This window comes from Paroedura picta, chromosome 2 (genome assembly GCF_049243985.1).
Source record: "Paroedura picta isolate Pp20150507F chromosome 2, Ppicta_v3.0, whole genome shotgun sequence".
NCBI classification, from domain to species: Eukaryota; Metazoa; Chordata; class Lepidosauria; order Squamata; family Gekkonidae; genus Paroedura; species Paroedura picta.
Genome location: NC_135370.1, coordinates 88,030,664 through 88,042,587, shown reverse-complemented (window position 1 = coordinate 88,042,587; position 11,924 = coordinate 88,030,664). Strand labels below are relative to the sequence as shown.

Sequence of the window (11,924 nt, the reverse complement as noted above, 5' to 3'; positions counted from 1 at the left end):
TAGATGCACAGCACAATCATCAATAGAGTTACACCCTTCCGTAGATTTAGAAGGGTGTGATTCTGTTTAGGAACGTACTGTAAACATCATTAGTGTGGTCAGCAAAGCATATCTTTGGGATTTATATATTTTATAATTGTCATTGAAAGGGCTGGCCCCATTAGCCTGATGCCAGGCTAGGGGGTCAGTGAAGTCATCATATAGGACAGCACAGATTTTGTGTGTGACATGTGCAGAGTGCTCCCCCATTCCACCAAGTGATTTCAAAATCAATAATGACCAAAAAAAAATGCCCTGGCATTGAAAATACTCAACTAGTTGAAGTGAGATGAACCTTCAACTTCCAAGTATCTTACAACTCATACTATTTAGCTGGCACCAAGGCACTGAGTTTCCTGCATCAGTGCCAAAGCAATATATCTTCCTTTGGCTTGAGGCCGGTGTTCTCACATCATTTTGTATTAGAGTGAGGTCCTGGGAGCAGCAGCCTTTGTGACATTTGAAAAAGAACACATAGGTTTAATCTGCATTATGCACCCATGTAGCTGTTCCCTCATGCATGAATAGCTGTGGCTATTTTTGCAGTCATACTAGCATTTCCTCAAAACGTTTCCTGATGCCCCAGAAATAGGTGACGACTAGATAAAACTTGATTTTGCCATTTGATTGCATTAAGGTTTGGGGCAGGTTTCTGAATAGAAACAAAAATGAAAATGTACCCAATGAATTCTCCATGTACGCATCATCTACACAAGAACTGAATAATCTTGCATCTGTAGGATATTTAAATTCAGTTCCCATAGCAGGAAATGATTCACCATATCACACAATGGTTTTGCCTTGCCTTGGCCTCCCAAGGCTTAAAAATTCACCCATACTTTCAAAGCTTTATTTACATCATTCAGCTTTCTTTGGAACAAGAGAACCTACATAATTATGGGACTGAAGGATGACTGAATACTTTAAGCTCATGCCACTATCACTGCTGCAAAATGTTTTCAAGACATTTTGTATTTTCAAATGGTTGTCTTTCCAGCGATAAGAAAGGTTGGGCTGCAGGTTGATTCTGTAGGGTGGCTTGTTCTATGAGATACATTCATGGCCTGAGGAAAGTCAGCATAAAAACAGCATTGTGAAATGTTGGCAGAAAATTAGGTGGCAGGATATGTGGAAAAGGAAAAGGTGTGGAGACTGGATGAACAGCCCTATGTTTCTTATTCGCCTCCTTCAAACATCTTCTTCCTGCCCTCCATTCCAGACTTCTCCTCAATGTTCTTCCTCCAGTCACCCACATCACGCAGATCCTTCTCCTGTGAGGGAGAAGAGGAACATTTGAGCTTGAACCCCATACAGTCCTGTTTGACAGAGAAAACCCTAAAAGGCTCTTGACTAAAGTGTGTGCTGGGTTCATACAGTTTTGTTCAGAAACTCTCAGACTGACAGATGGATGTTTATCAACAAATTCCAAAATGGCATCGTGTTCTACAGAAAGCAAATATAAAACTGATTATATAACTAGGGACCTTCCAGAAATTTGGGTTACTTCTGCTGGACGTCTTTTATCATTTTGCAGGCACCAAGTATTTGGTTAAAATGTTCCTGCTCTTGTTTCCATCACTTTCTAATTAAACATATAATGTGATTTTTGACTCAACAATACCTTTATATTCAAACATCATCTTTTTGTGCCTAATGTGACTTTTTCTGCCCAATGTAGTTACACTTTCCCTGTGGAGTGCCCTTACTAACCAATACTGAAGGGTGGATTCCTAGATATTTTCCATACTGTCAGGTAGGAGAGGAATACAAAAAATGAGGGATTTTGAATAGCTTCCAGTTCCTCACTATACTGCTTGGGTTTTAATGCTTAACATTTTATCCTGATAGTTTTAATCATTGTTCTGAGCTATAGTGAGGGTCCATTGTAAGAAAGATGAGGTAAAAAAAGAAAAGAATGCATAAAGTCTTACTTTAGCAATGGTCCAGGGATTAAATAATACATTAAATAATGATTTGGAAGCCCTGCTTGTATCTTGTATTCAGCCACAGATGATATACGTTTGCTGTTAGCTACATTATATGAATAGTAGAAGTAGATAATCTTAACACTCAGTGCCCTGTTAGAAGTCCAACATTTGCCAGTTAGCATGGAACTGACTTTTATAGGAAGCATCCTAGATTTTCTTCTAATAGACTTTGCTAGGCAATTACTAGCTGAAGGAAAAGAAAGAATTCGAGGCTAGCAAGTCATAACAAAGGGAAGTAGAAAGGATAAATATACTCATTGCTAGACTAGATGGGCCAACTGAGAACTGGGCACAAACAGATACCAGACATTAAGCACTGTATGGCCACATTATTGCTCTCTTAGCACAGGCAAGATCTTTGCTAGACAATGGGCTATTGAAGTTGACTGCAAGTGTATAGCAAATTCATAGAATGTGTTTCTTGTTAACTTGCCTTTTCCGTGTCCTCTTTCTTGACTTGCTTCAGGTTAGCTCTCAGATCCATGCAGACTTTGTGCTTGGAGCCCAGAAGAGCACGCAGCATAGCATCAGCTGACATGCGGACTCTCTTCAAGGGTGGCCTCTTGAACTTACCCCTCAGGTCAAACAGTTTCTGCCCCAAATCTTCAAGCTTCAAGAGAAAGAGATGTGAAGAAATAAAGGATAAGAGATGACTTTACAAGAATGGGAAAGTTGGCGGAAATTAGATGGCAGTCTGTATGAGTATGAGTGTGGAAGGAGGTTGTTAACCCCACTGATCTATAATTCATTCACTAGTATACTTTTAAAAACAAAACACTTAGATATGCATCTGAAATCATACACAAAATAAGTTCATAGTAGGATAAGTATGGTATTTTATTTACTTTAACATATTTTTGTCCTGCCTTTCCTTGTTAGCTCAAGGCAACTTATCGTACGTTGAAAGGCCCTCCAAAATCCCACGGTTAAAATGTAAAACTAACTGACAAATCCAATGGAGCAAAAGGCTGAAAACAGATACCCCCTTCCCCAAATATTAGGTGTCTGTTACATGACAGTGTCAGTAGACAGATGCAAATATCATTCCAGATTTAAAAAAAAAACAAAGTGGAGGAAATAAATAGTCTGTAATGTTTAGATTAGTCATGAGAAGGCTAGTTTCATTTTGAAGAGAAAAGGAACCCAGGAGTAGAGTAGTGATTAGCATCAGGTCTTGGGACTAGACTCCCCTATGTTCTACCAGAGATGTTGGGCTTACTCTCAGCACCCCTTTACACCATGCTCCTAGTGTTGCTTTCCCTTCATGTCTACTAAACTCCTGCTCCTGATATATCACTTCAGTAGTCCTATACTTCATCCTTTATATCCTGTCAAGAGAAATACTTCTATTTTTTTTTTTTTTGTGCATGTGTGTGTTGAATGTTGCCTTTGTTTGGGATCTTTTTGTAGGATCCTTTATCCTGATCTAAATTCAGGGTTTCTAACTTAACTTCTTATTCCCTGCCTGGATTACTCATGTGCCGACCCCTATAAATAAAGTCCTTATATCCTACTGGGAGGTCCCAACCCATATTTGGAAACCAACACTGTAGGATAACTAAACTTAGAAGCTCACAACATGTGCTGCATGAGGTCAGTTTGGCACAGTGATGGGTGCCTGAGCAAAGATTACCTCCTTGGTAGTTTTCTGTAGTTTCATCTCTGTGTCATATCTTTCCTCATCCACTTCCTCTATCTTAGTATGAAGCTTTTTGCACAGTTCCTGTTGAGAAACAAGAAGAGATTATATATATATATATATTTAAAAAGGGTTGCTCAAGCCACCCAGCATTCCTACCCAGAACCAACTCTTCTTCTTCTTCTCTTCTTTGTAGCCTTCTGTAGAGAAACTTGAATCTGATGTAGGGATGTATAGTTTTATAAATCTACGCATTGTATTTTGATACAGTTGATTCTAAATGTCTTAGAACTCAGAAACCTTTATGGGCATAATAATTCAAAATGTCTCTTAGGACCCCATGTTATGCTCTGATTCTCCACAACAGAAATGATTGCCTATCCATATCCTGGAGATATGCTGGTTCTAAGTTGCAGTAGCATTGTGCTAAACCAGTGCCACTCCTTCCAGCATAAACAGAATGAGCATTCAGTGTGTTGGCAGTGGTATAGGATTTGGTGATATCATAAATCACCTTAGTCCCCAAGCACTGGCATAACTTTACACCAGCAACTGCCCTTATATATCTTTTCAAGTCCCATACAATACATGGAGAGGGATAATATAAGATCTTCAACATTTCCCTCCCTCTTCTCGAGACCTAGCCCAGGGAACTAAGGAGCAGCCCTAAAAAGTCCAACTATATTGAACAGAGCTTAGTCCCAGGAAAGTGGGAGGAAATAATCAATTAACTAAATTGAACCTTGTTACAATATGGAATTTGCCAGATCAGCTCAACTTCTCATGTGCAATCTAAACAATACTGTAGAGCAGTGGTCCCCAACCCCCAGTCCAGAGACCGGTACCGGTCTGTGGATCAGTCGGTACCGGTCTGTGGCTCCTCCTCCTCCCCCCTGGCTGCTGCCTCAGAAGCTGATCTGCCACTCTGCTGCCAGCTCACCTTTGGTGCTCTCCAGCAGCCGCCATGGCTGGGGCTCCCCCTCGGCATGGCACTGCGCAGCTGCTGCTGGCAGCGCCCACCCACCCCCAGCAGGTGGTGGGAAAGCAAGTGGAGCAGGTGCTCAGGTGGTGGTGACATCTCTCGGCAAAAGACGCCCCCCCCCCCCCGGGCCTCAGTAGAATTGTCAAGCGTTGACCAGTCCCCGGTGATAAAAAGGTTGGGGACCACTGCTCTAGAGTATGTCAAAAAAGATCTACACAATAGTTTGTCCTGTATATAGTCAAGTAATGCAAATTTAGGCATGTTTAACCATCTTCTGCATTTCATGAATGAGCAGAAAGAAGTTGCCATGAACTTGCTTCATGGAGCAGATTGTTCAGGATAGGCCGGATTAAGACTGGAGTATTAAACAAAGTAAATGTGCTAAACTGGTATCAAATGTTGCTGCTTTTGTGTGTCAGTGAAGAGAGGGGATGAAACTGTTACCTGCAGCTCTTGCATGGAGTGTGGGAGTTGCAGGGGTGGACAGTGCTCTGCCAGGTAGTCAGCTTTCTCTTGTTCTTTAGCTGCTTGCTCTTTTTCAAGTTCAGCAGCAGCAACCTGGAGCATAACACTCTGGAGGATACAATTCAAATAAGTACAATGATTGGTAAGCAGAAGAATTTTCAGAAGGCAGGGAAAGAAAAGTCATAGAAGGAAAGTAACTATAGGTGCATGATGGGATACACAAATGTACCCTGAATAGCTAACAGCTAGACTAGAGCAAGTCAGGGAGCAGTGCAGGACAGAAGCAGCATGGCTTAGCGGCACAAATCCAGGCAATTCTGCCATAAATTCACTGGATGTGCTTGGGCAAGTCTTAGCCTTAAAAATTACAGGTATGAAAAAAGAACTATAATGGATGAATTCAGGGCAACAGTTTCAGAAGCTGCATTTCCCCATTCACCCACCCAAAACTGGGTAGAAGCCAATGTGGCTAGTGTGCCAGAAGGGCCAGGGATATCAGAGTTCTAATGCCCACTCAATGACACTGGGTCATCTTGGGCCACTCACTCCCTTTCTCAGCAAAATCTCCCTCACAGGAAGTGGAAGAGTGTACACTTCCCTGTGTTCCCTAGAGGAAAGACAGGGTACAAATATAATAGGTAACAGATCACGGGATCTGATTGTAACAGCAGAACATCAATGAAAAGCACAGTGAGAACCCCAATCTGTGACTTACTTCCAAGCAGCTTTCCCACACAGAGTGATTTTCTCCTCAGCTGAGTTGCAATACCAGCAGTTACCTCAGCTAGGAGAAAAATGTTGAGAGAGAGGAACCAATTGGAGGTAAATGGTGGACACTGGGACTATTTCTGCATAAGGAATTTGCCGCTGCACAGTCTCTCATTGTTCATGGGTTTTAATGCTGCTTCCTCATGACATCAGCAGCAACCCATAGCTCTCTAATTGTTGGTGTGAGTTTTCATCCCCATTTTCCCACAATGAGGGAATGTGGGAGAATCCACTTCCCCTTTCTTGTCATGGCTCACAACAAGGTGCAAACATGGGCAAGCCTGTCTGAAAGAAGAAATGCACAACAGTCTCGTAAGCGTTTTGCCCACGCTTACACCCACCCTCCCCTCTCCACTTCTGGATCACTACACTTTTAAATTTTATTTATTTATTTGATTTTTATACTGCCCTTCCATATGGCTCAGGGAGGCCTGCATTCCTACAGGACATGCCTGTTTATCAATGGAAATAAAATGCACTGTTGTGTTCTCTATAGTGTGCACAGTAACGTGAACAGCCTTTCAGAAATCTACCCAAATATAAATCGAGACCATTATACAAAGAATCCCAAAAAGAAATCTTGAAAAATGTTTTATTGTTGTGGCGTGATCCCATAGCAATGTGAAAGTGTTTTTTTTAATTAATTTTGGAACTTGGGAAGGGGGGGAAGTTTTAAGCCCCCCAAACCACTGCTGAGGGGATTGGTGGCTTGCGTTGATTGACAACCCAAGAAGCAGGGGGAAACCTGCAGGCTGTCCATGCTTCTGTCTTCTCTGCCACCTCATTGGGAAGGGAAAAACTGCAATGAGACAGTGAGATAACATGGGAGGGGTCTCTGATCAGGACACGGCCGATGTGCAGTTTACAATCACACATTTACAAGCAGGAGGCAGTGTGCATTGTCCACCTACATGAGGAAATGATCTAGGAAAGTTCAGGAGCACTTGCCTGCATGACTTTATTGCTGTAGCAACTGGACATATATGATTTGGGACAGTTCTACATCCAAACACAACAAAATGCCAATATTATGCTGAAATTGGTTAAGCTATTGTATTGGAAACATGATGAAAACATACGGTGGTGGAACATCTGGGTGATTCTGGGCCATGTGTAGATAAACCACACATTATGGAAGTGGTATCACCATTCCAGTAGGAGAATACTGTGTGGTGCAGACACATTACCATATCAGAGGTGAACACGGTAGTAAAGAATCATGCCCATCCTTATGAACTATTGGAAACGATAAGTACCTTGAGATGCTGCCGGCGGGCAGTGATTGCCCTCTTCTTTTTCTAGAATTGAAAGGATAAAGCAAGTCACTATAAGTGCTTAGTGCATCCTCGCATAAAGCAGATCTTACTACATATCTTAGCCAAGTTTACAAACAAGTACAAGCCACAAAGAGTATCAAGAGAAGGTCATCTATGGTGGACAGCCAGTTAAAGAGTTCTGGTTGATGATTAGGTTGTATTTAGATACCAAGTCTTAACAAAATGTATTGCAATGCTTTTGTTTTGCAGGACTGCTTGACAGTATTCTGTATGTATCCTGTTTGTCTATCCTACTTTACACACACACACGGGCAGATAGTCCTACACACTTAGTTGTGGTTAGTTCCAGAACTCCAAGGAATGAACAATTTTACAGCAGCATAAATATCAATTACTGGGTTGCAGAGGTCTCTACTGCTGCTACTGCCCAAGTTTCTGTAGATTTCAGGGCCAAGAGGCCTCGAGGAAGCAACCACTGATTCTTTCTACCAACTACTTTTATGGAGCCCGTTAATATAATACAAGGATTTATCAGGGGTGAGGGGAAGAGAGGTTCCGTGCTCCCTTTTACTCATTGCATATAGTCCATTGTCCACAATTACTAATCCATTCAAACTCCATGCACATGTTCTTTGCTGGTTGTACTATAGTCAAGGACCAGCAAATGAATGTGAAGGAGCATGGAGTGAAGTTTAACAGCATGTTCAACCTTGCCAGAGAGTAGTAAGCACCAGCAGGGCTGCCAACTCTGTGTTTGGAAAAACCTGCAGATTTTGGATGTGGAACCTGAAGAAAATTGAGTTTGGGGAGAGGAGGGACTTGAGTGTGTTAATAATGTCATAGAGTCTGCCTTTATCCAAGTGAATATCAGTTATCTGTCGCCTGGAGATCAGTTGTAATAGCAGATCTCCAACCACCACCTGGAGGTTGGCATCCCTAAAACAGGGCAAAACTTTTCTTTGTAAATTCATACAAGGTACAAAAACAACCCTTGAGTGCTAGATGCAGAATCCTCCCTCGAAGAGAAGAGCCATAGCTTGTTGCTACATTTTGGTTGTCTTTACTAGACTGTAACATATATGGATTATACTCTTAATTTTATCTAGAACAATCACCATGTACTGAAAGATTTTGCTGTAGCATAGATTTCCCCAGGAAAACCCTTCTTCTTTCGATGCATTAAATACTTGCCAAAAATTGTCCCCTACTTTTCAAAGCAGCCACTGCCTCTCTTCCCTAGTAGGTCATGGACTTTTCCCCAGGAATAGTGGTCTCTTATTTGTAGGATGGAAGGGTCAATATACTGTCAGGTACATATGGCAAACAGACCCTTGGAAGGATGTGGAGGTTTGGATCAAGGACACATCAGTTGAATCCTGCCTTTTTTCTACTAACAGCTTTGAGAGTTTTGTGTTTACATTATGTGGCACATTTCCAGGCATTTCAACCTAATTTTACAATCTCTTGCTGATGTCTGAGTCTTTACTGGTGTGCTTTTGCTCCTTTTGAATGACTCTGCAATGTGGACATCTTCCATGGGTGTTGCTTCAGTGGGAAGGACTTAGTAATTCATATTTTGAACACATCATACATATTTGGATTATGTTCCGTGAGACGTTTGGTTCATCTGGCTCAGTTGTCTACCCTGAGCAGTGGTGGCCTCCAGGGTCTCAAAAGGAAAGGTCTTTTCAACACAGGTACCTGAACTCCTTCTTAATTGGAGGTGCCAAGGACTGAACCGGAATAACCCTTGCTGTACTTTCATTTAAGGGCCTTCTGTTCAAGTCATGACTGCTTAAGAAATCTGATAAGGTCATGCAGTACAGGGGCAGCATGGGCAGAATTTGCCCTTTAAGAGTGTCTTCTAAAGGCAATGAAAATGCTTGGCTCAACTACAGTAAACTTCAATTCATCTATCTTAATGTTCTTGTGTTTGTAATGAAATGGTCCTTCTAGAAACCCACAGCACTAAAATAGTATGTGTGTACAATTTATCCAAGTGGGGAAAAAAAGAATTCACTGCATATGGGGCTTGATCAAAAGACAGAGTTTGCTTCCAGGTAGTTGGAAAAGAAACCAAATAGGTCAACATGAAGGATTTTTTTTCCTCTTTCTGTTTCAAACAGAATCACATGATACACATTTAAGGGTATCAGCAGATGGAGCCCTAATTTGACTGCCAGATATTTCTGAGTCATAGAATGTGATTACAAGAAGACCTGTCCAGTGGTAGCCCCTTCACTGAGGATTCCCTTTCCAGGAAAGTCCATCTTCCTGAGTATTTGGGAGACTGGTAAGGAATCCATTTTTAGAAAGAGCCTTTTGAGTGGGATGGCTATGTGTTGATATTGTAAACTTGATATTTTCTATCCTAGTTCTTCGGATCTGATGGATATTAGGTCTTTAAGTAACTTGGGTTGTTTTAATGGTTTTAAATTGGTCTGATCACCAATTTCTACTTAAGGAAGCCACATTTGTGATTTCTGAGCATCAAAAGGAGGAGAAAATAATATACAAATAACAAGTATATTATAGGCTAGATAAGCTCCTTGTTCTCTATAAGAACCATGGTGCAGAAGACCATAGTGGAGAAGACAATACATTGGAATCCTTCAAAGATGGTTCAAAACCGATAACAAAGCCAGGTCAGTTCACTAGAGAAAGAGCATATCACCCACTAAACAGAATTTTGACTAGAAATCTGGGTTTCCAGTTGAGGTAGAAAGATTGTCAGAACACAGTCTTACTGTACTCCTGCAGGTTCTACACCTGTTCTGGAAACAGATGAGGGCAAGTTATTCAGAAGGATGTTTCCTCAGTCTGCATGGCTGCAACCTTCTGGCCGGGGAAGTGGTCAGAGATGCTGTTTACCCTGTGCTATACTACAGGCCTCTGCCTCTGTGAGGTGAAGCTTGGTGAGGCCTAGGAATATCCCAAAGGCATACCAGGTCTGTCTCATCTGCTCCTTACATACCCAGAAGCATCCAGTGTGATATCAGTTATGTCATCAATCTCTTACCATACAACATGCCTCAGAGTTCAAGATGAATCCAGGGTTGCCAATCTCCAGATGGTGACTGGCGATTTCCCAAAATCACAACTGATCTTCAGACAGCAGAGATCAGTTCCTCTGCAGAAAATGGCTGCTTTGGACTCTGTGGCATTATAACCTGCTCAATTCCCCTCCCCCCAAACCCCTCCCTCAGTAGGCTCCATCCCCCACATCTCCATGAATTTCTCAGCCCAAAGTTGGCAACCCTAGATGAATTCCAGTTTGGAATGAGGTGTAAAGGCTGCACTAAGCCCCTATGTGGATGCCTAAAGTGAACTTCAGATTCAACGATCCTTCACTCCAGAATTTGGGCAGTACAGATGAATTCTTTATTCTGCCAGATTTTTAATAATATATATCAGGTACTCAATTAATTACCTAGACCTCATGAAATACAAATGGAAAGCTTGCTACTTTTGTTGCCTGGCTACTGGTGGGAGATGGAGGGGTAGGGTTGCCAGACCTAGGTTAGAAAACTCCTGGAGATTTGGGGATGGAACCTGGGGAAGACCGGGGTACAAAGTTATTGAGTCCACCCTCCAAAACATCAATTTTCTCCAGAGGAGCTGATCTCTGCAGTCTGGAGATTAGCTGTAAATCTGGGGTTCCTCAGGTCCCACCTAGACACTGGCAACACCTACTTGCTACTCATTCTAACTTTTTGTGTCTTTTACCATTTTTCTACTGGAGAAGATTAATGCAATGAAGACAAACACATTGGAAGCATACAGTCACAGTGATATTTGACCTCTAAAAGTCACCATGGCAAACAGGAAGACAGTGAAAGGTCCAAGTGGGGCTCTTTCACTACCCAAATGACCCAGGTGGCTACTTGAGGGGCCCAAAATTGTGCGGATGCTGACATGAGAGAAAATGACAGATGTGTCTTTCACCTGCTGTCACAAGGAGGGCTTAACAAGCCCTTCTTTTGCACTTTGCCTTGGATGATAAAGTGGCACAGGAGAATGTGTGGACTTTTTCTTGTATCACTGAACCTCAGACCAACCATGAGGCAGCATGAATGAGTGTTTGAGACAGTTCACTAGTTTGAGCTGGCCCTCTGTCTGCGTTCCTTGATATTAAGACAAATAATTGTACCCACACCAGAATATGTGTGTGTGTGTTCTTGCATGAACTGCTGGCTGGTTAATGCAATGAAGACAAACACATTGGAAGCATACAGTCACAGTGATATGTGGGTGTGATTTTTGATGCCTTCCTTACAATGGAGGCACAGATCATGAGAGTAACATGGCTGGCATCTTTCCAAACCACTAGTGCCTTATTTGGCCCCGGAACAGCTAGACACGGTGATCCATGTGATGGTCACCTCTAGATTGAACTTCTGTAACTCATTCTACGTGGGCCTTCAGTTATCCCTGACCCAGACATTGCAGTTGGTCCTGAATGCAGTGGCCCATGTCCTCACAGAAACACCTTGGAGGGCTCACATTCAGCTTGTGCTTCAGCAACTGCACTGGCTTCCAGTTGAATTATGGATCCAGTTGAAGGTTTTGGTACTTCAAGACTATCCGTGGTCTGGGCCCGGCATACCTGATGTCCCCAGAGAGCAATTTGCTTTGCAAATTCCAAATGGCTGGTGGTCCTTGGCCCCAAGAAGTACATTTTCAGTCCTGGCCCCTTCTTGGTGGAATGAGTTCCCACAGAAGATCCAGGCCCTGTCAGAACTGGCACAGCTCTGCAAGGCCTGCAA

General features: G+C 42.3%; 1 protein-coding gene across 1 annotated transcript; it reads right to left on the bottom strand.

Annotated features, from left to right (window-relative positions):
• Positions 1-833: 833 nt before the first annotated feature.
• On the bottom strand, positions 834-7,293 carry TNNI2 (troponin I2, fast skeletal type). Its single transcript, XM_077321509.1, has 5 exons — positions 7,138-7,293; positions 5,093-5,221; positions 3,661-3,750; positions 2,461-2,637; positions 834-1,310 (listed from the first exon to the last, which is right to left on the bottom strand). The coding sequence occupies exons 2-5, from the start codon at positions 5,213-5,215 to the stop codon at positions 1,215-1,217; spliced, it is 486 nt and encodes a 161-aa protein (XP_077177624.1). The 5' UTR covers positions 5,216-5,221; positions 7,138-7,293; the 3' UTR covers positions 834-1,214.
• Between the last annotated feature and the right edge of the window lie 4,631 nt (positions 7,294-11,924).